The sequence below is a fragment of the Eurytemora carolleeae genome, unplaced genomic scaffold (genome assembly GCF_000591075.1).
Source record: "Eurytemora carolleeae unplaced genomic scaffold, Eaff_2.0 scaffold506, whole genome shotgun sequence".
NCBI lineage: Eukaryota > Metazoa > Arthropoda > Copepoda > Calanoida > Temoridae > Eurytemora > Eurytemora carolleeae.
In genome coordinates, this window is record NW_019396521.1 from 72452 (window position 1) to 96007 (window position 23556).

At 32.3% G+C, this 23556-nt stretch overlaps 1 protein-coding gene across 1 annotated transcript; it reads right to left on the minus strand.

The window, feature by feature from the left end:
* Positions 1 to 274: 274 nt before the first annotated feature.
* On the minus strand, positions 275 to 22269 carry LOC111704800 (uncharacterized). Its single transcript, XM_023477148.1, has 15 exons — positions 22156 to 22269; positions 20121 to 20272; positions 19451 to 19513; positions 16915 to 16952; positions 14496 to 14597; positions 13679 to 13760; positions 12908 to 12956; positions 10261 to 10355; positions 8614 to 9570; positions 7829 to 7877; positions 7582 to 7682; positions 5291 to 5410; positions 3226 to 3357; positions 557 to 614; positions 275 to 364 (listed from the first exon to the last, which is right to left on the minus strand). Exons 1-15 carry the CDS (start codon positions 22219 to 22221, stop codon positions 275 to 277), a joined length of 2154 nt encoding a protein of 717 aa, XP_023332916.1. The 5' UTR covers positions 22222 to 22269.
* Between the last annotated feature and the right edge of the window lie 1287 nt (positions 22270 to 23556).

A 23556-nucleotide genomic window follows, 5' to 3' on the forward strand; every position in this document is an offset into this window, starting at 1 on the left:
AATGAGGTTTGATCGTTTTAAAGATAAAAATGGCGTCAGATCATTAGAAAAAAATGGCGTCTGCACGTGTGAAAAAATGGCGTCAGATCGTTAGAAAAATGGCGTCTGCTCGCGTGAAAAAAATGGCGTCTGCTGATTAGAAAAATAAATGAATGACATCTGATCGTTAAAAAGATAAATTAATAACGTTTAATCGTTTGAAAGATAAAAAGGCCTCAGATCGTCAGATAAATAATTTAATGGCGTCTGCTGTATTCCCGTCAGATAAAAAATTTCATGGCGTCTGCTGTATTCCTGAATAGAATTCTCCGGGTAGAAAACTACTGTCCAGATTCTCTGGTGTAGAGTTAAACAGTGCAGGATTCTAAAAAATTTTAAAAATAGAAAAGAAAAAATTAAATTAATAATTTAAATAATAAAAATTTAATTGGTTGGTTTTGTTAATTAATAGATTTTTTCTTGTTGAAAAATGAAATGCAGAAAACTAAGAAAATTATATTTATGATCTTTTATAATTATTTATTAAAAAATATTATTTTTTTAATAATCTTTTTACCTTATTCTCATTATTTCTACTAGTTTCCTCGGGATGTGTTCCTCCAGTGTTAACCCACCTAAAATAAGGAAAATTTAATGGGATTGTTTATGAAAATTAAAAAGGAGCGTTGGCTAAATGAGAAATAAACCAACTCTATCTCAATTGTCTGTAATGAGAAATTGTCAGAAATGTTTGTCCTGTTCCCTTACAGTTATACTTACAATAGAGAAGCTCAGTAAAATCATGAATTTGGCGCTAAACTCTTTTCAGCTAAAGTTTACATCATTTTACGTTCCTCTAACGCTTTAGTAAATGTAAATTCAAATAGATGTAGCCTGAAGCCAGACCATACAGGCAGCGGAACAGTTCAAACCAGGACCTCCTCGGATGTTCAAATGTACACCGGTTGTACGAGATTTTTATATTAATTCAGAACACTTCTTCCCGGACACTTCCTTTAAAACTATGGATAGATAATTAAGATTTCAGATAGATGACAATTAAAATATCGCAATTTAAAGCCTCTTAATAGTAAGTATATTTTGGGGATCTTTCCCCATTCGGTAAATCCCTTTTTAGTTTCAATGAAATATCAAGTTTGTTAGTATATTATAACAGCATGATGTAATTGATAAAACAATTGAACAACAAATTGTCAATATAACTTTATTCTGCAAACTTTACAGAAGAAAAAGGTCAAATTATTCTAGATTACTCTAGTACGGCTTTGTTACCTCGTAGCTCGTCAAGTTTTGATTTATTTACAATTTACGGCTCCTACTTCGAACAACAACAAATGCATTCAATGTACACAAAACAGTTCATGTGTACACAAAATAGTTCATATGTACACAAAACAGTTCATTTGTACACAAAATAGTTCATATGTACACAAAACAGTTCATATGTACACAAAACAGTTCATATGTACACAAAACAATTCATATGTTCACAAAACTGTTCATATGAACAGAAAACAGTTTATATGTACACAAAACAGTTAATATGTACACAAAACAGTTCATATGTACCTATAACTGTTCATATGAACACAAAACAGTTCATATGTACACAAAACAGTTCATATGTACCCAAAACTGTTCATATGAACACAAAACAGTTCATATGTACACAAAACTGTTCATTTGTACACAAAACAGTTCATATGTACACAAAACAGTTCATATGTACACAAAACAGTTCATATGTACACAAAACAGTTCATATGTACACAAAACAGTTCATATGTACACACAACAGTTCATATGTACCCAAAACTGTTCATATGAACACAAAACAGTTTATGTGTACACAAAACATTTTATATGTACACAAAACATTTTATATGTACACAAAACAGTTCATATGTACACAAAACAGTTCATATGTAGACAAAACTGTTCATATGTACACAAAACAGTTCATATGTACACAAAACAGTTCATATGAACACAAAACATTTTATATGTACACAAAACATTTTATATGTACACAAAACATTTTATATGTACACAAAACATTTTATATGTACACAAAACAGTTCATATGTACACAAAACATTTTATATGTACACAAAACACTGCTAAAAGGTCATCTATAGTTTATTGTTCAAGGCAAATTCTTCAACAGTAAAAGCATTGTTATAAGAGTATCTTTAAGATTGAAGGTTCTCTTAAACTTATTTGAAATTAATTTAAACTTTTTGTTACTGGAAGCAACCAATTGAGTGTAGTATAATCGTTATCATGCTCGTATGTTAATATTTTTTTATGTATGGAATAAATCTTCAGTTGTTTAATTCTAAGCTTAGAATATCAATTTTTGACAATGTGCCTAAAAAGTTACATTTTGCGTAAAACAAATTGCGCAAAACTAAAATTTCGTTTCATGCGCAAATTTTCGCAAAAAATATTTCCGGTTTTGCGCAAATTTCGCAAAAAAAAAATAGCGCTAAACCGCGCAAAACTCATTGCGTTTCATGTGCAAAAATAGCGCAAAAGTTCGCAAAAGATCTAGCCATTTCGTGGAAACCCTAATAATCATAAAATCATAATTTAATACCAAGCGTGAATAAAAGGCGGGAGTAACTCTTAACCATAAACCTGGACAACAAGTTCTATACAGAGCGTCCCATATCATATTAGATTATCTCCAAGCTTTAACGCCAAAATAAAATCATAATACTCGAAAAAAAAGGATTTTCCGCAATATATTAGCATTATTCAATTTTTTAAAATAATAAATTCTTCTTAAATTTTAAGATTAGTCCCGAAAATCAAATTTAGACCGATTGACGATCTAATATGATGTGGGATACCCTGTATGGTATTTCATTTGTGCAAAAATGTCAAAACTCCATTTATCGGAATTTTTTTAAATGAAAAAAGATCTTTAAGAAAAAAATGCGAAAATCCATTCATTGATCAAATGCATGCAATTCAATACCCGGATCAAGTCTAAATAAGATAATAAAATAAATAAATAAAATTCAAAGATAGAGCCAACTAATTCTTACACTTTTTGTCTCATAATAAAAAAAACTAACATTGTCATCAGGAATTGAGTTTTTGCCTCATACTCAAATTTTCTAATCCCCATATCTTTGCAACCCGATGGTGTAAAACTTCGCTATTTTATGGAGTACAAGGAGCTAAATATAGATCTGATCTTTCTTCACTCACCCTTACCTCATGGTACCCATAGGAGTACTAGGAGCTGAATATAGATCTGATCCTTCTCCTTTCATCCTCTCAACCTTCCTGTTCTTCATCGTAGAACTTGTTCTTCTCGGCTCTTCTACAGATACAGTTCGCTGAAACCTGCAGCAAAGAGCTATCAATTGTCAACTATTCCAACTAATCAACTATCAACTATTAACTATCAACTATTAACTATCTACTATCAACCATCAACTATCAACTATCAACTATTAACTATTAATCATCAACCATCAACTACCAACTATCAACTATCAACTATCAACTATCAACTATCATCTATCAACTATCAACTATCAACTATCAACTATCAACTATCAACTATCAACTATCAACTATCAACTATCAACTATCAACTATCAACTATCAACTAGCAATTTCAACTTAAAACTGGCAACGTCAGCAATTAAAAGACAAAAACATTTGCAAATCGAACTTCAAGATTTGACATCGAAAAAAACTAAAACCAAATCAAGCTGGAGTTTTATTAAAATCCTTGTCAGAAACATATGAATTAAAAAGTTAAATGAAAAATAAAACAGCTAAAAAAGCGTGTATGAAATTTTAAAAAAATATGTAAATAAAGACATTTAATAAAAGAAAACGCATTTTAAACATTTAAAAGACACTTTGTCACTTTCACAAAATTGCCATGGATACGAATAATTATAACAATGAAAAAATAAATTTTATAATTGTACTTTTTCAAAAAGACTGTTCCATTAGTGTGAACGATTGAGAAGACTGATTTTGTTGAAAAGAAAAAAATAAAAGTAGAAAATGGAATTTAAATTTTAACTCTCCTGTAAATTTGGCCTGAATAGATAGAAGTACTTTGCCCCGTCTAGTAATGTATATTGTTACAGCCAGTGTTAGAAACTTCTTCTAGAATTTTCTATTCAATATTACAACCCACAGGGTTAATATCTTGGAATATAGTTAGACTATACAATATACAGAATAATACAACCCACAGGGTTAATATCTTGGAATATAGTTAGACTATACAATATACAGGATAATACAACCCACAGGGTTAATATCTTGGAATAATGTTAGACTATACAATAAACATTATACAGGATGAGACCAACATTTTCAAATTGAGTTAGTTACAAGTTTAAAGGGCAGGAATTTTTGTAAAAAGTTCATGTATAAAAAGGCGCTTTAAATTGCACCCTGCGACCGACGGATTTCCCGACGCTCTAGCACCCTCGTACGTGAAGCTATCCGACTGGAACAGCAGAGAACGCGCATTTTCACAAGATTTTTCCCCCCCGTGACGAATACCAGGCTTTATGTAGAATGTGGCTTATTATCGATATTTTTGTGTATTTCAAAAAAACTATTTTCCATTCTAACCATCCCTAAACCTTTTCTGGGATCATGTGAGGTTCCATACAAAATTTGGGCCCAATCGGTTTAGCTGTTTTTTCGCATATCGATCACAAACAAACAAACGGGCAAAACGACAAGCAATGTATATATATAGATTAGCTAACTCCAATCTATTTGGTCATATTTAAGGAAAATTACTGGCACAAATTTGTAACTTTCTGTTCTATTCTAAATTTTTTCTTCTTTTCAACGGCTCTTCAGAAAAGGTTGAAATGATGAAAAACATTTAAGTTTTTTTATCTGACGTCGAATCTAATTTATTTTGACGTTATGTAAAGGGACTGTATATTTACTTTCAATTGCCCCTCCATTTAAAGAGGGACATGTTCGATTCTTAACGGTAACCTCAAAACCTTTATATTATCAATAATGTGCAGCAGATAAAGTCGCGTTTTTCATCTCAAAAAGTTTTTGATTTTGTTTATTTCTCAATGGTTTTCCTGCAGTAGAAATGCATGTTCAAGTCACTTTTGTAGAGAAACCACAATTACAAATAATCGGTTTTCAAAATTATAAACATGGATATTCAATACCTACTTGATAAGACTAAGCTTAGGAGGGTGCCACGAATGCTTTGCCATCTTTACATGGAGGGTCACTTGAAATTACACGTACAGTCCCTTTAAACAATTTTTACCTAGATTCTAATCTGAGTGAGCCTGGTCTAGATTGTGGTTCACTTCTCTTCTCCTCATCCTGGTCTATCCGTCCTACTGAAGTTCTCCAGTACTTGGAGTCATCCGTCTTTAGATCCGTCCTAGAATATCTATTTTTAGATCGATCCTCAGAACTTTATATAGTCCTGGTCTATCCGTCCAACTGCAGCTCTCCCGTACTTGGAGTCATCCGTCCTGAGAACTATAGGAGCTCATATTTTACTAGATCCGTCCTAAAATCATAGGATTACTTCTGTTAATAAATCCGTCCTATAAAACCTATAGGTATACTTTTATAACTAGATCCGTCCTAAAACCATTGCAAAACTTCTATTACTACATGCGTCCTAAAACTATAGGAAAACTTCTATTACTAGATGCGTCCCAAAACCATAAGATTATTTCTATTACTAGATGCGTCTTAAAACTATAGGAAAACTTCTATTACTAGATCCGTCCTAAAACCATTACAAAAATTCTATTACTACATGCGTCCTAAAACTATAGGAAAACTTCTATTACTACATGCGTCCTAAAACTATAGGAATACTTCTATTACTAGATGCGTCTTAAAACTATAGGTATACATCTATTACTAGGTGCGTCTTAAAACTATAGGAATACTTCTATTACTAGATCCGTCCCAGAACCAAAGGANTGTATCCTGTATCCTGTATCCTGTATCCTGTATCCTGTATCCTGTATCCTGTATCCTGTATCCTGTATCCTGTATCCTGTATCCTGTATCCTGTATCCTGTATCCTGTATCCTGTATCCTGTATCCTGTATCCTGTATCCTGTATCCTGTATCCTGTATCCTGTATCCTGTATCCTGTATCCTGTATCCTGTATCCTGTATCCTGTATCCTGTATCCTGTATCCTGTATCCTGTATCCTGTATCCTGTATCCTGTATCCTGTATCCTGTATCCTGTATCCTGTATCCTGTATCCTGTATCCTGTATCCTGTATCCTGTATCCTGTATCCTGTATCCTGTATCCTGTATCCTGTATCCTGTATCCTGTATCCTGTATCCTGTATCCTGTATCCTGTATCCTGTATCCTGTATCCTGTATCCTGTATCCTGTATCCTGTATCCTGTATCCTGTATCCTGTATCCTGTATCCTGTATCCTGTATCCTGTATCCTGTATCCTGTATCCTGTATCCTGTATCCTGTATCCTGTATCCTGTATCCTGTATCCTGTATCCTGTATCCTGTATCCTGTATCCTGTATCCTGTATCCTGTATCCTGTATCCTGTATCCTGTATCCTGTATCCTGTATCCTGTATCCTGTATCCTGTATCCTGTATCCTGTATCCTGTATCCTGAATCCTGAATCCTGTATCCCGTATCTTATATCCTGTGTCATAGTAACTAACAAAGGTTAACCAGAAGAAAATATCAGAAACCCGATAAACGTTTACTTTATTGTACTTTAATCCACTTAGAACAAAATATATTTTCTGAATTATAAGAACATTGATGTTCATGTAAACTGATCAAAAGACAACAAAAAAAGCATAAATCCCTAAATAATTTTCTCGAAGGCTAATTAATAATTTTTCTATATGACACTTAAAGTCCTGCTTGTTTAGAGCTTTTCATCCCATAATATTATCGTTTACAGCCGTGGATATCCAAATTTTGAATTTTTAAAGTAAGTTGTTCTTCCTAACTTTAGCTTTAAAGAAGTAATTTTGAATATCCAGATGAATCCTTGCGACAGAACATGAATATTTGAGCTTTTTACTCTTTTAATTTAGCTGCAGTGGCTATATGACGTCACTATGCTGTGATAAAACCATTTACTCGAAAATCAATTTTGTTTTTGAATGAAATGAGTTTGTGATTAAGTATTATATTACCCAATCTGTAACAGTCGTCTTCCTATCCCACTGTTTAAGGGTGTCACCAAATAGACAATTTTAAAATTTTATAAATGTACATCTTTTGCTTTTATTACGTTATACAATATTTTGACTCTATCAGAAGTAGATGCATGTATGGATAAAATAAAACAAAGACTAAAATATTTGAAACTGCTGTTTTACAAGTAATTAGCTTGGGAACCCAGCATGGAAACTAAACTACATTTATGGAATTCAACCCACTTAATTTAGAATTTTAAACTTTTTTAACAATCCCGTTGATCGTTATACGAGATCCCCAATCCAATTTTGAAGCAAATCGGAGTTCATACCTTTTGATAAGACATACCAACAGACAGACAGACAGAGATTACTACTTTATATATTTGTAATGATTTACCTGTTAAATGTAGCATATTGAGGTTCTTTAGTTTGCTCAAGCCTATAACTTTGCTCAATCTTCTCAATCCTCTCTTCATCCTGGCTCAATCCGTCCCTGTTCTGGGTACGAAAATATTTTTTTTAAATTCATAAAGTTTTTTTTCTTAATAATTTCTTAGATCTAAAGATTTTTTTTCCTTCTTTTAATATTTTTTTTAGATCTGAAGGGAAATATTATAAAAAAGATAAAAGTATGCCTGGTGTACCTGGTATCCTGCTATACTGGAGATATTGTGTGGAAGAGTCAAGGACTTTCTGTATTCAATATTTTTACTTTTCACTCATATTTTGGGACAGTTTCGTTGAAAACTCAATTTTTGTATTTTTGTATTTTTGTATTTGTGTATATTTGTATTTTTGTATTTTGTATTTTTGTATTTTTGTATCTTTGTATTTTTGTATTTTTGTATTTTTTTATTTTTTTAATTTTTATTTTTTTCATTCTTTAAAAATTTGGCTACTTTTGTATTTATCTGTTTTCTGGCTACTTTTGTATTTATCTGTTTTATGGCTACTTTTGTATTTATCTGTTTTATGGCTTCTTTTGTATGTATCTGTTTTCTGGCTACTTTTGTATGTAACTATATCAATTGTTTCAAGGGTTTTGATACTTTTTCCTTAACTTAGCTTTAATTTTAAAAAGGTATTAAACAATTTAAAATTTATTACTTTCCATAAATTATTCATTGTTCTGTAAAAGTTTTCTTTAAAACTTATATTAAACGAAGAAAATGTTCCCCCAAAGCAAACATAGTTGATTAAAAATGTAATATATCATCTTACCTTAAATTATAAAGAAACAAAAAGAAATTATATCCCGACATTTCATAATTCCAGTGGAGGTAAAACTTAAAGCTTCTAATTTCAGAATTATAGTTTTTGTTACCCAAGGCCGCTTCTTAATCAAAGATTTGGAAATGGTTCCTTGAAAAAAGTGTCTTTTCTGATTTATCTTTGAAAACTTTCAAGATTATTGTGAAAAGAAAATTCCCTGATTGTTGCGAATCTGGTTGGTACGGGAGGGGGAGGAGGACGGAAAGGAGATGAAGACAGATCTTGTCTTCTCTCCATCCTTTCTCTAGGTCCTACACATCTAGCGTAGAGAGGTTCCGGAGTAGGTTTCTCCTTGACGTAAACCCTCTTCATACAACCATATATATCCTGCTGTACTGCAGCTCCTACCGGAGCAGGACGGATACAAGGATCCTGCTCCATACTCTGTCTTCTTCCAGGATCTTTATCCTGTAAACCCATCAGATCCGTCCCAGAGTCAGCTGAGCAGTTCGAGGCGTTAGAGTTGAGACGGTTCGAATGGTTTGTTGATGATGAGGCTACAGAGGACGCAGAGGTTTCTGCATATGTATCCGAAGATCTACCGGAGTCTACGGAGATGTATGAGCTGCGGATATCTTGAGGCTGGAGGTTGGTTTGCTGGCTCAGCTGGAGGAGAGATCTTTCAATATTCTGGAGTTTAACAAGAGCATCATCAACCTTCTCCTCGTCAACCTGAATAGGATCATACTTCTGCTCCTTGTCAAACCTATAGTAGTGCCCTTCCTGAAGCAGGTTGGAGATAGGTTGGTCATCTGGAGGGGAGGGGAAGGGGGGCGGGGAGGGTGACTCCTCAACCCTTCTCATATCACAGGGAATGTGTGTATCCACAAAATCACCAGTTTCAATAGGTTCAAATCTATCCATCATACTTTTACTCTTCTCCAAAACCTTTCTCCGTCCTCTATCCTGTTTCTCCGGTTTAGCCGGAGAAACGTTCTTCCCTCCTCCGTCTCCGTTCTTGAACAAGAAGGAGAGAGGATTTAGTTTTGCTCTTGTTCCTGTTTGTTTCTTCTTATCACTGTTTAGTTTAATGGAACTATGTATATTAAGATGAATATTCTTGGCATCCTCGGAGTAGAACGTGAATACTCCTTGTCCAATAGATTTACTCCGTCTGAAACATTTACCAGTACAGGGTGTCTCAATAATCATGGGAACTGAGTGACGATTTCGATATCGTCTTTTTAAATAATTTTTTGATTTAGTATATGGTGATACCTACTGAGAAAGCTCTATTCCGTAGGATTTGGTAGGATTTTTGTCTGTTATGTTTACAATTTGTTTGTTTATGTTTTGACTGCATACTGTTGTACTTAGTAAAACAAGAAAATTGCAAAATACAATATAAACAGTATATTACATGTCCGTCTTCATTGTTCATCTTGCAGAGAGATTAGAGACACATCATTACAGACATTTACCGTTTTCATAAAATAAACACTAGCAGACATAATTCGATTATGACTTTGAAATCAGGTCTATGCTAAATCTTAACAAAGACGATCTCGAATTGGTCACTCAATTCCTATGTTTATTGGGACACCCTATCGATGTATGGAGGGGGGGGGGGATGAAGAGGGGTTCATTCGGCAAAATACGGAATTAAAAGTTTTAAAAAAATGAAACCCCAAAATTTGCAGTTTTTGTATGGGAAAGGGCTGAAAAAATAAACAATTCACTAAAAAACCAATCAAATATCAATCTGAACTAAAAAATATACAAGAAAATTTTTTTTGGATGGAGAAAAACTACTCTGAAATATCTGGCTCCTTTATAAATAGTTTTTGTGTTCTCTTTTTCTTACCTTTTTGTAATAATAACCAGTATTTTGTCCCTGTCTTTCTTGCAGATAGTTTTAGGACAGAATACACGGTGTACACTGTACAGGCACCATCGAACCTACAATACGGTACATCACATAAAACAGTAATAAAAAATTATGTAAACAATTAGCATCAAAATGTATTAACAAACATAAAGTGAACCTTAATTTAATAAAAAGTAGAAAGAAAAAAAATTTGTTTTTCAATCAATGAACCCATAGAGAATAGAATATATATTAGAGAGGAATTTAAAGAATCTCTCGGTATGAATTTTTGTCAGTCCCTTTAAGCCTGAAAGGGAGTTCAAAGTGTACAAATCATGTAAATGTTTACAAATTATATGCAGTAGAGTACATTAATACAGTATGTTCCCTAGACTATTCATTTGAATTTCGAAATTTTTAAACTGTTAAATAAACTTTATAATGAATTAGGTGAATAAAAAACATCATTTGATTTATAGTTATAACGGAAAATCATCGTTTGTAAAGTGGAAGGCATAGAGTCTATGTGAAATGATCATTGGTCAATTATGAAACCAGCATATTTCATAATTTGGTTTTCTTTTAACAATAATTTTAGATTTTCTATAAAATGATATTCCAGGGCCCAAAAGGTTATATAGCATAAATATGTGAAGTACACCTGCAGTATGGAAACAGTACAACAAAATGGCCGTTTTACACTTTTTTCTAGTAAATTCCCCTCTAATATATATTCTATTCTCTATGTTTGAACCTCTATTCTAAAATACTTGTTTTACAACATTGCATTATTATTTCTTTTCTTTTATAGAATTTTGCGTTGAAGATGTAAACAAAATTTGTTACAGAAGTTTAAAAGTTTTATTTTCTTTCTTGAAACGATATATTGATGTGGAAATTTTGAAGAGTGTTTATATTAAAGATTGATGCTTTAAAGTGTAGTTGATACTAAAAATATACCCTCCCCTAGTCCCTCCCTCCCCTCCCCTCTCTCCCCTAGTCCCTCCCCTCCCTCCCTTGTACAAACATTGGCGTGTAGAATATTTTGCTGACCGTTGAGAAGAAAATTGAGTTGGTTTAACACAACAATATTCTTTAGTTCAAGCTACATCAATAACATCCTTTATAAGGACTGTACGCGTGATTTCAAGAGACCCTAAATGTAACTAAGGCAATCTTCGATTTACAACGGTACCCATTCAACCTTTGACTGACTAACGAGGCGTGCCTAAGGAGTAAGAACTTTGTGTTTTTATCTCTCAAATAGTGTTCGAATTGTGGTAAAACTGTGTCCAAACCGAGTTAAAAAAAATTTAATGTGTAAAATTAAGTTTATGTGACTTCTAGAAAGAAGATATTAATATATCATAATTTCAAATCAAGTGTTTAACAATTACATGAGCATCTGTCGATTAATAAGAATATCCTTGATCCATCAAAGTTTTAAAGGACACTGTTGTTAACAAAGAGAATAGAATATATAAAGAGTGCAATTTAGACAATCTCTAGACTATCGATTTCAATTTCGAATTTTTTAAAGCTGTTAAAAAAACTTTATAAAATGAATTAGGTGAATAAAAAACATCATTTGATTTATAGTTATAGCGGAAAATCATCGTTTGTAAATTGAAAGGCATAGAGTCTATGTGAAATGATCATTTGTCAATTATAAAACCAGCCTATTTCATAATTTGGTTTTCTTTTCATTAATTTTAGATTTTCTATAAAATGATATTCCAGGGCCCAAAAGGTTATATAGCACAAATATGTGAAGTACACCTGCAGTATGGAAACAGTTCAACAAAATGGCCGTTTTGCACTTTTTTCTAGTGAATTCCACTACAATATACATTCTATTCTCTTTGGTTGTGAATCGAATATGCCACTCTAAAAATGGAGGGTTACTTAAAATTACGCCTACATTCCCTTTATTCAGAGGTTTCCTTGTCTTGTCTCCCTTTTTCCTTCGCCCCTAGGGCCCTACTGCTTATGGTAGGGGAGGGGTGTGTTTAATTAGTTGTTGGGCGCCCATTATAAAATCTATTAAATTAAAACCTTTTTTTTCTTTTTAAATTAAAATTCAAAATTAGGATTTTACAGATAAATCAGGAAAAAAACTATTTGTTTTCCCAAGTTTCTAAATGTTTAAACTATAATTTAGTTTCTGGTGTTTAAGTGGATGATTTGAAGTTTACTGCAGAGTGTGGCAAGTCATGATGGGGGTTCACTGTAAAACATTTTCTCATTTACAAACTTGGAAGATTTTGCAACCTTGCTGAATTTTAATGGAGCATATTTGTTTTGATGCACATAACTTTCATCAGCTTTTAAACTTTATGAAACATTGTTTTTTTTTAGAGATTATTAAATTGTGTATAACAATACATATAAATGTAATGTTCTCTACTTACATTAAAAAAAACAGAACATAAAAACATTGCAATAAGAACAGTAAACAAAGAACATTACATAAAGAACTGTACACAAATAACCGTAAAAAAAGAACTGTACATAAAAGAACAGTACACTAAGAACAGTACACTAAGAACAGTACACAAAGAACAGTGTAAAAAGAACAGTATACAAAGAACAGTACACAAATAATAGTAAATCAAGAACTGTACATAAAAAACAGTACACACACCTGCTCAGCTCCTGATCTTTCCTCTACAAGAACTATATCTCCATCCTCCCTATATAATAATAATTGTACTTGTGAACAATATATTATTAGTATTGTTATCAAGTAGTTTATAGTTCCCTGCTATCTATGCATATTATGACCGGTTATAAATCAAGTGTACATAAATACAAAATATGCATAAATAAAAGATTATAATATTCATCATCCAGATTAGTCCTTAGAACCTCCTGGGCCAACATATACTTTAGTTTAAAGGGAATGTTCGCGAAAAATGAGAGGGGTTATAGAATTACGGCTAAAAATAAGCGCTTTTGATTGCTACTAATCTTACTTCTTTTCTGTTGCGCCTATAGGGAAAAAACTGTTAAAAACGAATCATGCTGAAGAACATAGCTCGGATCGTAAAAAAATCAATTTAATTCCAAACAAATCACTAAGATATTAAAGCCAATAGTCATCGATTATTTTTCGACGCATTCATATATAGTTCATATTTCATAATATTTTTGATTTTGTTTTTTTAGATAATATTTCGCTGGCGCTAGATTTTCGAACATTCCTGGAAAATATGAAAATGTCGTCTTCATTATCAAAAATCCTCGAAACAGTAATAAATGTTTTCAAAAATAACTAACAGATCATAAAATAAATGGTTTGGAAAAGAGAGAAACAAGTTTGCAGTTGCAGGGAACCATAACGCATTAGGAAACAGACATTATATATTCCGTTACGTTATCCCTGAAGTCTCATTCTTTGTGTATAACCCTGTACCTATCTAAATGAAGTTCTCCGTAGAACCCTCTAAGCCTGGCAACATCACTGTGAATATTGTCTATCAAAGAAACCTGGACACCTGAAGAAAAAATAAAAAATAAAAATAATTATTCTGATTTACACTGAACTGGGTGTAACCTACAGCATGTTGGTAAATACAGTTATTAAATAAAATCCAGTAAATATTAAAAACTCTGAGTCTTTAATATCATTTTAACTTAAAATTGAGAGAGAAATTTAAATAGTCTATAGTTAATTAATTAAAGAAATGAAAACTATTTTGTCAGTTCTCAAATAATAAATTTTGAAGAAAGGAAAGTGGAACCTAACAACCCTTAAACAAACCAACAAACTTCCTCTTTATCTATTCCAGCTTATTCAACTACTATCCGAAATCAAAGACGAGCTCTGTATAATATAAAGATATTATTCATTTAAAATTTTGTTATACCTGGAGGACATGAAACTAATATATACCTGGAGGACATGAAACTAATCTATACCTGGAGGACATGAAACTAATATATACCTAGAGGACATGAAACTAATATATAGCTGGAGGACATGAAACTAATCTATACCTGGAGGACATGAAACTTATATATACCTGGAGGACATGAAACTAATCTATACCTGAAGGACATGAAACTAATATATACCTGGAGGACATGAAACTAATCTATACCTGGAGTACATGAAACTAATCTATACCTGGAGGACATGAAATTAATATATACTAGAGGATATGAAACTAATGTATACCTGGAGGACATGAAACTAATATATACCTGGAGGACATGAAACTAATATATACCTGGAGGACATGAAACTAATCTAGGTTTCCAGATCCTGGATCTGATACTCCTGATCCAATCCTGGCTTTCAGTCTCAGAGCTACCAGCAGCTATCAGCTCTCCTGATAAAAACCAAAAATGTAACTATTTTGTAAACCAAAAACGTAACTATTTTGTAAACCAAAAACGTATCCATTTTTATTAAGAATATAACCATTTTGTCAACCAAAATATGACCATTTTTGTCTAAAGTTTAACCATTTAATTATTTTTAGGTTTAATAAAGCCGTTATTAAATTCATTCTTTTTAATATAAATTCATCCAATACAAAATTATTTCATAATCCCATTACATCACTTTTTCCAATTCTCAAAATGATGATTTTCTAATTTTTTGTTCATTGACGTCAAGTATCTAATTGATTTGTATACTCCCCATTGTTCCTTTTTTATCAGTCTGGACTCAAATCATCATCGTATTTACTTTTTGTTTTCTACTCCATGAATTGGTTGATTTTCGTCCTAATTTTCTGGTGATTATCTTAAACTTCTATCAATCTCAACAGTATCTGGTTGGATTTCTTCATGGTTGAGTGCAACCCTATGTGAGTTGATTTCAACACTAACTAGGTTGATTCTAACACTGTCTGGGCTGATTTCAACAAGATGGGTTGATTTTAACTCTATCTGGGTTGATTTCAACACCGGCTGGGTTGATTTCAACACTATATTGGTTGATTTCATAACTATCTAGGTTGATTTCAACACTTCTTGGGTTGATTGCAACACTATCTGGGTTGATTTTAACACTAACTGGGTTGATTGCAACACTATCTGGGTTGATTTTAACACTAACTGGGTTGATTGCAACACTATCTGGGTTGATTTACACTAACTGGGTTGATTGCAACATTATCTGGGTTGATTTCAACACTGTCTGGGTTGATTTTAACACTAACTGGGTTGATTGCAACACTATCTGGGTTGATTTTAACACTAACTGGGTTGATTGCAACACTATCTGGGTTGATTTCAACACTATCTGGGTTGATTTCAACACTGTCTGGGTTGATTGCAACACTATCTGGGTTGATTTCAACACTGTCTGGGTTGATTTCAACACTGTCTGGGTTGATTTTAACACTGACTGGGATGATTTCAACAGTGACTGGGTTGATTTCAACACTATCTGAGTTGACTGCAACACTATCTGGGTTGATTTCAACATTGCCTGAGTTGATTTCAACACTGTCTGGGTTGATTTCAATATTACGTCAATTGATTTTAACACTGTCTAGGTTGATTTTAACACTGTCTAGGTTGATTTTAATACTGTCTAGGTTGATTTTAACACTACGTGGGTTGATTTTAATATTAATAGTGCTTAGATTTCAGCCTTTTCTCCCCTTAATAATACCTTTAATATTATATTGTTGGAAGCTTGTAATATCTGGATTGATTTTAACACAATTTTTTAATTACAACATGTTTTTGGAAACAGTTTTTAAGCCGTTTTTGGCAAAATTATAATCGATTTTTGCGTATGAGCATTTAACATTATTTTTAACATTTTTATACAATTTTTCAAAACATTTTTTAACTTTAAATTTTTAAATTATAATGCACAAAAAAAATAAAAATATTCTATCATGATTTTTCTTATCATTATATTTTTCCTCCTTCATTTAACCCTATTCCTGCTGGGGGGGGACCCCCCCCCTGTAGTTTTTTTACGTAACTCAAAAAGTATTGGTCTAAGGCTGTAAAAATTTTCTGACTTTTCCTACATACCCAAAGCCCTGCCTTTAGGCCTAAAACCAGGCTTTTATACTAACTGCCTGAGTCCTCAGGCACACTGCCTGAATGACTGCTTTTTCCTGTAACAAACTAAATCTTTGTTTTGACCCACTTTCACTTGTCAGATTTTGATAAAATTTAGCTTTTTGGAAAGCCTATGACATAAGGAAACAGATTGCACAAGTTTTGCGAGAAAAAAAATTGCAAATTTTTTGCAAACAACCTGTCACAGGAAATTTGCACATTTTTAGTTTTTCTTGATTACAAATCAGGTGATTTAAAATTTTGCAAAATTTTTTGCATATTTGAAATCGCATGGTCAAGGGCTTCTCAAAAATGTATAATTTTTCATTTTTTGGACAAATTTTTTTTTGCAAACATTTTTGCTATATAACTGGATTTTGCGATAAAAAATTCAATTTTTGGAAATTTGCAAATTTTTTTTGCAGATTCTTAAAGTAGAGCACAAGAGCTTTCCAATGATGTAAAATTTGTCATATTTGGACATCAAACATGGGATTTAGAGGGGGGGGGTCAAATTGACCCCCCCCCAGCATATCCTGGTTTTCAAGTACCCCAGCAGGGATAGGGTTAAGCTTGCTCGCAATCTTTTGATCACGCAATGTGGTAATTTTTTTTTACCTGAACTACCATCAACAGAAAATGCATACGGTTGAGATCTAAAAAACACATAGATTATCTTTTTATAATTTAAATAATGTCATTTAAGAACAATTTCTTAAATAATAATCTTAAATCACAGATTCAGAGTTAAAGCTTCATGAGGATTTGAATCGGTGGTTCAGGATTTGAACCGAAGGTCGGTAGATCAGCAACCTCTTTTTTTTCTTTTTTTTTATAAAATTCTGTTCAAGTGTTGATTCCAACCACGTTGTTTTTTACATTATTTAACTGATGGGCTGATTACTAAATTCTCTGTGTTCATTTAAGATTATTTGGATTGAATTTAACTAAATTATTTAAATTAGGGTTACCATGTTTGATTCAATTTCAAAAAAGTTTGATCAAATTTTGTTCAAATTTTTTTTTAATAATAATAAAGAATAGACTAAAATGTTAATTCTCAAAAAACTAGCCTAGATGCAAAAACGCACAACTTTTACTATTACTATGTATGCGGTAAGTTTTTACGGAATGATGTGCAACATTTGTATTCTTCTCCTAATATCCATTACAACAGAAACATTGGAAAAGAATGTGCTGTCCTACCAATATTATTTTTTTGTGGCATGCAACAAGATAAATTTGAATTTGTTCACATTTTTGCACTATTTTTTTGCGAATTGAAACCTTAATTTGAATACTATCTAGGTTGATTTAGAAAATATTGCGTTTTTAAAACAGCCTGATCTAAAACTTTTGTATAATTTTCAATTTTTAAATAGTTCGTTTTAATCTATTTGAGTGTATGTTGGGTGTTGCATGTTGCCGGCTCCAATTCAAATTATTGAAATTACTAAATTTAATCAGGGATGTGTGTGCTTTAGTGCAAAACTATACTTTTTTATCTATTTGTAAAACCTTCATTTTACAGGTTTATTTGATATAAACTAGTGCACATATTTTACACTTTAATTCATCCTTCATACACAACACCAAATAGGTTACATCTGACACATCTTATACAGGGTTACCAACTAAGGACGAGACTTCAAAGACGACCATACGGAATTTATAATGTCTGTTTCCTTATATTCATAATTCCCTGCAACTGCAAAGGAATTGAGTCTTTGTCACAAAATCTGCTTTTCTAAACCATATATCTTTGGATTCCAATGTCGTAGACCTTAGATATTTCAAACTATGAATTCTTTTAGATCAAATAATATATAAGTTTGAAATATCAAAGATTTACGACATTGGGTTTTTAAAGATATGGGGATTATAAATTCAGAGTTTGATGCAAAGACTCAATTCCTTTGCTTCTATCTTTATCCAATCATTTAATAAGCAATTTACTAAGTATAGTTAAGGTATAAGAATTAATTTAACCTATAGATCGTCATATTTCAAGAGTTTCAGTTTGCCTGTAGAGTCTAATCCTTTGTGGGTAACCCTGTACATAATGAAAAGCGACGATATGTTATGCGTTGATGTATGCCGCCCAATTCTTAACGCTGAAAGACATATAACAGAAAGTTTTTTTTTAAATGATACATTTGCCACACCTTCTGCATTGGTAACGAAGGATAGGTGCATATGTCTTGTATTTTAGATAAACCGTTGCGACGAAGGAGGTCGTCTTTTTGCGGCGTATTGGACAAGTTTTGAAATTTTAGAAGAAAACCTGAGGTAAAACAGCCACACGCTAGACAATTGTACAATGGGAAACTGCATAAAGGAATTGAGTATTTGTCACAAACTCTGATTTATTAATCCCTATATCTTCACAACCCAGTGTCGTAGACCTTAGTTATTTCAAACCATGAATTCTTATGGATCAAATAATCTAAGTTTGAAATATCAAAGGTTTACATTATCTGGTTGTAGAGGTGTATAGATTTTAGAAAGTTTGAGTTTGTGGCAAAGACTCAATTGCTTTAAAAGTAATCGGCCACGGCCACAGTGTTGGTAAATCTACGAAACAGCTTTTACAATTTACAATTTTACAGTTTTTTTCTATTCTTCTTTCTAATCCGAATAAACACTTATATATTAAGGTCCAATTGTTAACCCTTCCCTTTTATAAAGGAATGTCATTTACTCTCAGAATTAGTTGAGGAGGGATTTAATGATATATACATTGTACTGTTGTACGTGTATATGACAGTTTCAAACGAAAAAAGATGTATGGTGAAAAGGAAAAAGCACCACAAACTTTTTTTACATTTAAGTGTACTGCAGGTTCTATCTGAAATATAAACTCGGCTAAACCAATTTCCAACAATTCTTGGTCTTTTCAAGAAACTAAAATAAAGTTTTTGTTTAATTAATATTTCTGGTTTATTTTTATTGTGTCCTGTAGATACATATTATTTTGCTGTGATGCATTGTACTGTACTGTACTGTGGTGTACTGAAATATATCGTACTGAACTAATTTGTACAACACTGTATTGTTTTGTACTGCACTGTATTGTTTTGTTCTGTACTGTATTGGTCCGTACTGTACTGCATTGTTATGTACTGCACTGTTCTGTAGATGAACTGTAATGTACCTGGATTGTATTCTATGTAACGCATGTATCTCAAGAACCTGTATACACTGTACTGCAGGACCTCTGTGTACATAAAGATGAACAAATAAAAAAACTCAATTTACGCTCTATTGATTTTAAATAATGGCGATTCCTTTTAATATAAACAGATTTTAATTCGTAAAAAAAGGGGTTTTAAGTTCAAATGTAGTTTAAACAGAGTTACATTTTAATTTAAGTGTAGAACAATTGTATTATCTTTAAATACTATCAAAATAGTTGATTAAAATAAAATAAATATGGTGGTTCAATTAAAACTCCGAGGTAAATGGCGGGTTTGCGAAAGAAAAACAAAGAAAATAGTGGTTCTTTAGTTAAATTCCAGTTTTATGAAAACATCAAAGAATTCCGTGAGAAAGAGATTTTACATTAAAAACTTTGTGGAAAAACAATATGTTGGAGCAATGAAAACTTGTTTGTGACAAAAACATCAAACAGAAAAAAATGTTCTAAACAACCAACTTTTAAACGAACAAAAGGGGCGTGAGATTTTCTAAGACTGCAATTTATCTTCTTTGAACTTCAAGTTATTCAGTCACTTTAATTTTTCTTTACAGTCCCTTTAACATGTGTATTTAAATGAACGTAATCATGATTTTGATTTAAATTATAAAAAGTTTGTTCATTATTCCTGTTTTCGTGAACATGAGATGTATATATTCTAACCAGGACACTAGCTACCCCCTCCCTCTCCCCTCTCCCATCCCTGATCTCCTCCTCCTCCCCCTCCCTCTCCTCCCGCCAGGGGAACTCCATCACCAGCCACCTCTTCCTCCAGGCCAACTAGAATACAAAGATTGGTTGTTCAGGCAGGTAGGCGGGTCAGGACGACAAGTATTTATGTCAGGGAGATAGGTATATATAGGTTATTTAGACAGACAGTTAGAAAGGTAGGTAGGTCAGGAAGATAGTTTGATTACTGGTCAATGGTGAGGTTGGTAGGTCAAGGAGGCAGATAAGTAGGTCAGTAAGACAGATAAGTAGGTTAGGTAGACGGTAGGTCAGTTGGATAAGTATGTAAAGTCGGGTAGACGGGTTAGTATAGGCTAGGAAGACAGGAAAATAGGTCAGGTATTTAGTTATGAAGGTCAGGTATACAGGTATGTAGGTTAGGTGGACAGGAAGGTAGGTCAGACAGAAAGATAGGTAGGTCTGGTAAACAGGAAGGTAGGTTAGGTAGACAGGTCTGTAGTTAGAGTAGACATGATGGTAGGATTATGTAGAAAAGTAGATAGGTCAGTTATGGTAGGACTAGGAAGAAAAGTAGATAGGTCAGGGAGACAGTTAGGTTAGGTAGATCGGTATGTAGGTCAGGTAGATCGGTATGTAGGTCAGGTAGATCGGAAGGTAGGTCAGGTAGACAGGTTGGTAAGTTAGGAAGATAGAAAGGTAGGTCAGGTACATAAAAATATGTCAGGTAGACAGGTAGACAGGTAGACATCAATGAAGATCAGCAAGTGCAGAAAGTAGACAGAAAGCAGTGAGTTGGATAATTAAGTAGATCCTTCTACCCCCGACTAGGATATCTTAACAGTAGGTCGGTAGATAGGTATGTCGGCAGGTAGGTAGTTTGAGTAAAGTTAGGTAGGTTGATATATTATGTTTATAGTTTTATTTCCCCTGATTGCCTGGTAACAAGGCAGAAAGATAGATAGATAAATTTAGAATGAATCCTAATTTAAATAATCTTGTTTATGTTGACAAACAAACAAACCAGAATAAATATTCGTAATTTAGGAAATTAATTTTAAACGAGTTTCCCTGTTCTAATTAAGCAATTTTATATTCCGGCACAAAATACTTTATCCATTCATTCATTTCATTCATCCTTTCATTCAATTAGTATTCTTTTTTTACATAAAGAACAATTTCCGAGACCCCCCCCAAAGCCAAGACAAATGAAAAACTTTGCTTGATTTTTTTTTGGCTAGCACCGATTAAATTTGAGCCGAGGTTTAAATTTAAGCCGCGGCTCAAATATGTTTGGTTCCACTTAAAATTGTATTAATTGTTTCAAGATTTGAGCCGGCGCTCAATTGAAACCGGTTTTTGGCGGATTTAGGACGCGACTCAAATTCATTAAATTCGGACACTGATCCGGTTATTTAATGGGTTCAGTCGACTATTTCTTTATATGGCCATTGGTCAATCGGATTCAGTTTAAACAGAAGGAATATCTGACTGCATTGACCCTAATTCCTTTCCTTTTGTATTGGTATTCTTACTATTTCATTATAAAAGCATTATATAAACCCTTTTATTATAACATTCTTTAAATACTTATTTTGTTTCCTCTGCATCTACAGGATTTATAAATGAAAATGAACTTTTTTTCCTGAAGAATGAGATAGATGTGTTTTTGAAACTTTAAGAGTTTTGCAAAAATGTTTCGGAAATTTGATTTGATTTTGAGGACATTCTCTTTAATATGAATACCCTAGGCTCTTTGTACTACTTTAGCCTTCTTATATGCATACAGCTTTCTAAGTTATAAAGCTATTTTCAAACTTTAAACCATTTAAACTTGTTCAAAAACTTACCCGTTTGACTTTTACATTGAGTTGTCTAAGTTATTACCTAAAATCTATAAATCTATAATTTACAGTTTGTATTTTTATTTTTCAAAATAAGTTTGATTAAAAAGCATTATCAATAGTTATAAATACCTTTCTTGTTAGCCTGGTTTGTCCAGAGCATTTTACGTGTAGGTATCCCTTTAACAGATCGCCCATTGCAGACAATCACTTTATCCCTCGGGCGTTCACATATTTTGTACTTTTATGTCTGAAAAGTAGTTAGAATACTTAGATGGGGAGTTGGAGAGTAGGGGGGGGATGGTTCTTTATTTGAATGATCAGATCATTTACATATTATTATTTCCTTATTTTAAGAGACTGTTAAGGAAAAATGAAAGGTGGTATAGGTTGAAACCTAAGAACTTCAGGAGTTGATCGAGACCTATAAGAGTTCTATCTGATGTTCTTGCCTCGAGAAATTAATATAAAACTGTGTCAAAACGTATATATATATATATAAGATGTGGTAGAATAATCGACTGTTTAATCAACGGAGAAATAAGGAATATTTAACTGACGGAAAAATAACGAATGTTTAATTAACGGAGAAATACTCGACTGTTTAATCAACGGAGAAATAACGAATGTTTGATTGACGGTGAAATAAAAAAAATACAATTTATGGAGAAATAAGGAAAATTTAATTAACGGGGAAATAACGAATATTTAATCAACGGAGAAATAACGAATGTTTAATTAACGGAGAAATAACGAATATTTAATTAACGGAGAAATAACGAATGTTTAACTAACGGAGAAATGACAAAAATACAATTAATGGAGAAATAAGAAATATTTAATTAATAGAGAAATAACGAATATTTATTTAACGGAGAAATAACGAATGTATAATTAACGAAGAAATGACAAAAAAAAAGTAATGGAGGAATAAGGGATATTTAATTAATAGAGAAATAACGAATATTTAATCAAAGGAGAAATAACGAAAATTTAATTAACGGAGAAAAAACGAATGTTTAATTAACAGATATTTAATTAAGAAATATAAACGAATATCTTACTCTTGGAGAAACTACAAATATTCAATCACAAAAGAAATTACGAATGAACGAGGAAATAAAAAAAAACAAATATTTAACTTAAAGGAATGTAATTTTTTATACCAACCTTGAAATGTTAAGAAGAAGAAAAACATCTTTTCTCAAAGCCAATCTTTTATATTCGCGATTACATTAATATTTTTATTGGTACTCCATGATAATCTTTTATTTCACTTGTAAGAAAGAGATTAAAATATTTAAGACTGAAGTATGGATGTAAAGTGGGGAGAGTTCGGCTTAATGTACTAGGGGGAAACTTTTTTTGAACTAGGAGTAATCCTAGAACCTGGAATAGGGGACTTTTCCCCGGGATGAATTTCAGGAAATGTGAAAACTTGTGAACATATATATATATATATAACATTTTATACAGAAGCTCTTCAACCAAATATTTGGATTTCAAAGATTCTTGAGAAATTCCAACAGTTTT

What these genes read in the sequence shown, in the direction of transcription:
- LOC111704800 (XM_023477148.1), bottom strand. Translation starts at nt 22,221, where the DNA reads ATGGGCGATCTGTTAAAGGGATACCTACACGTAAAATGCTCTGGACAA. An exon ending in TTCTGTTGATGGTAGTTCAG is followed by an intron (nt 14,598 to 16,914) that starts GTAAAAAAAAAT and finishes GGTTTTTATCAG; the next exon opens with GAGAGCTGATAGCTGCTGGT. An exon ending in AAAGATCAGGAGCTGAGCAG is followed by an intron (nt 10,356 to 12,907) that starts GTGTGTGTACTG and finishes ACCGTATTGTAG; the next exon opens with GTTCGATGGTGCCTGTACAG.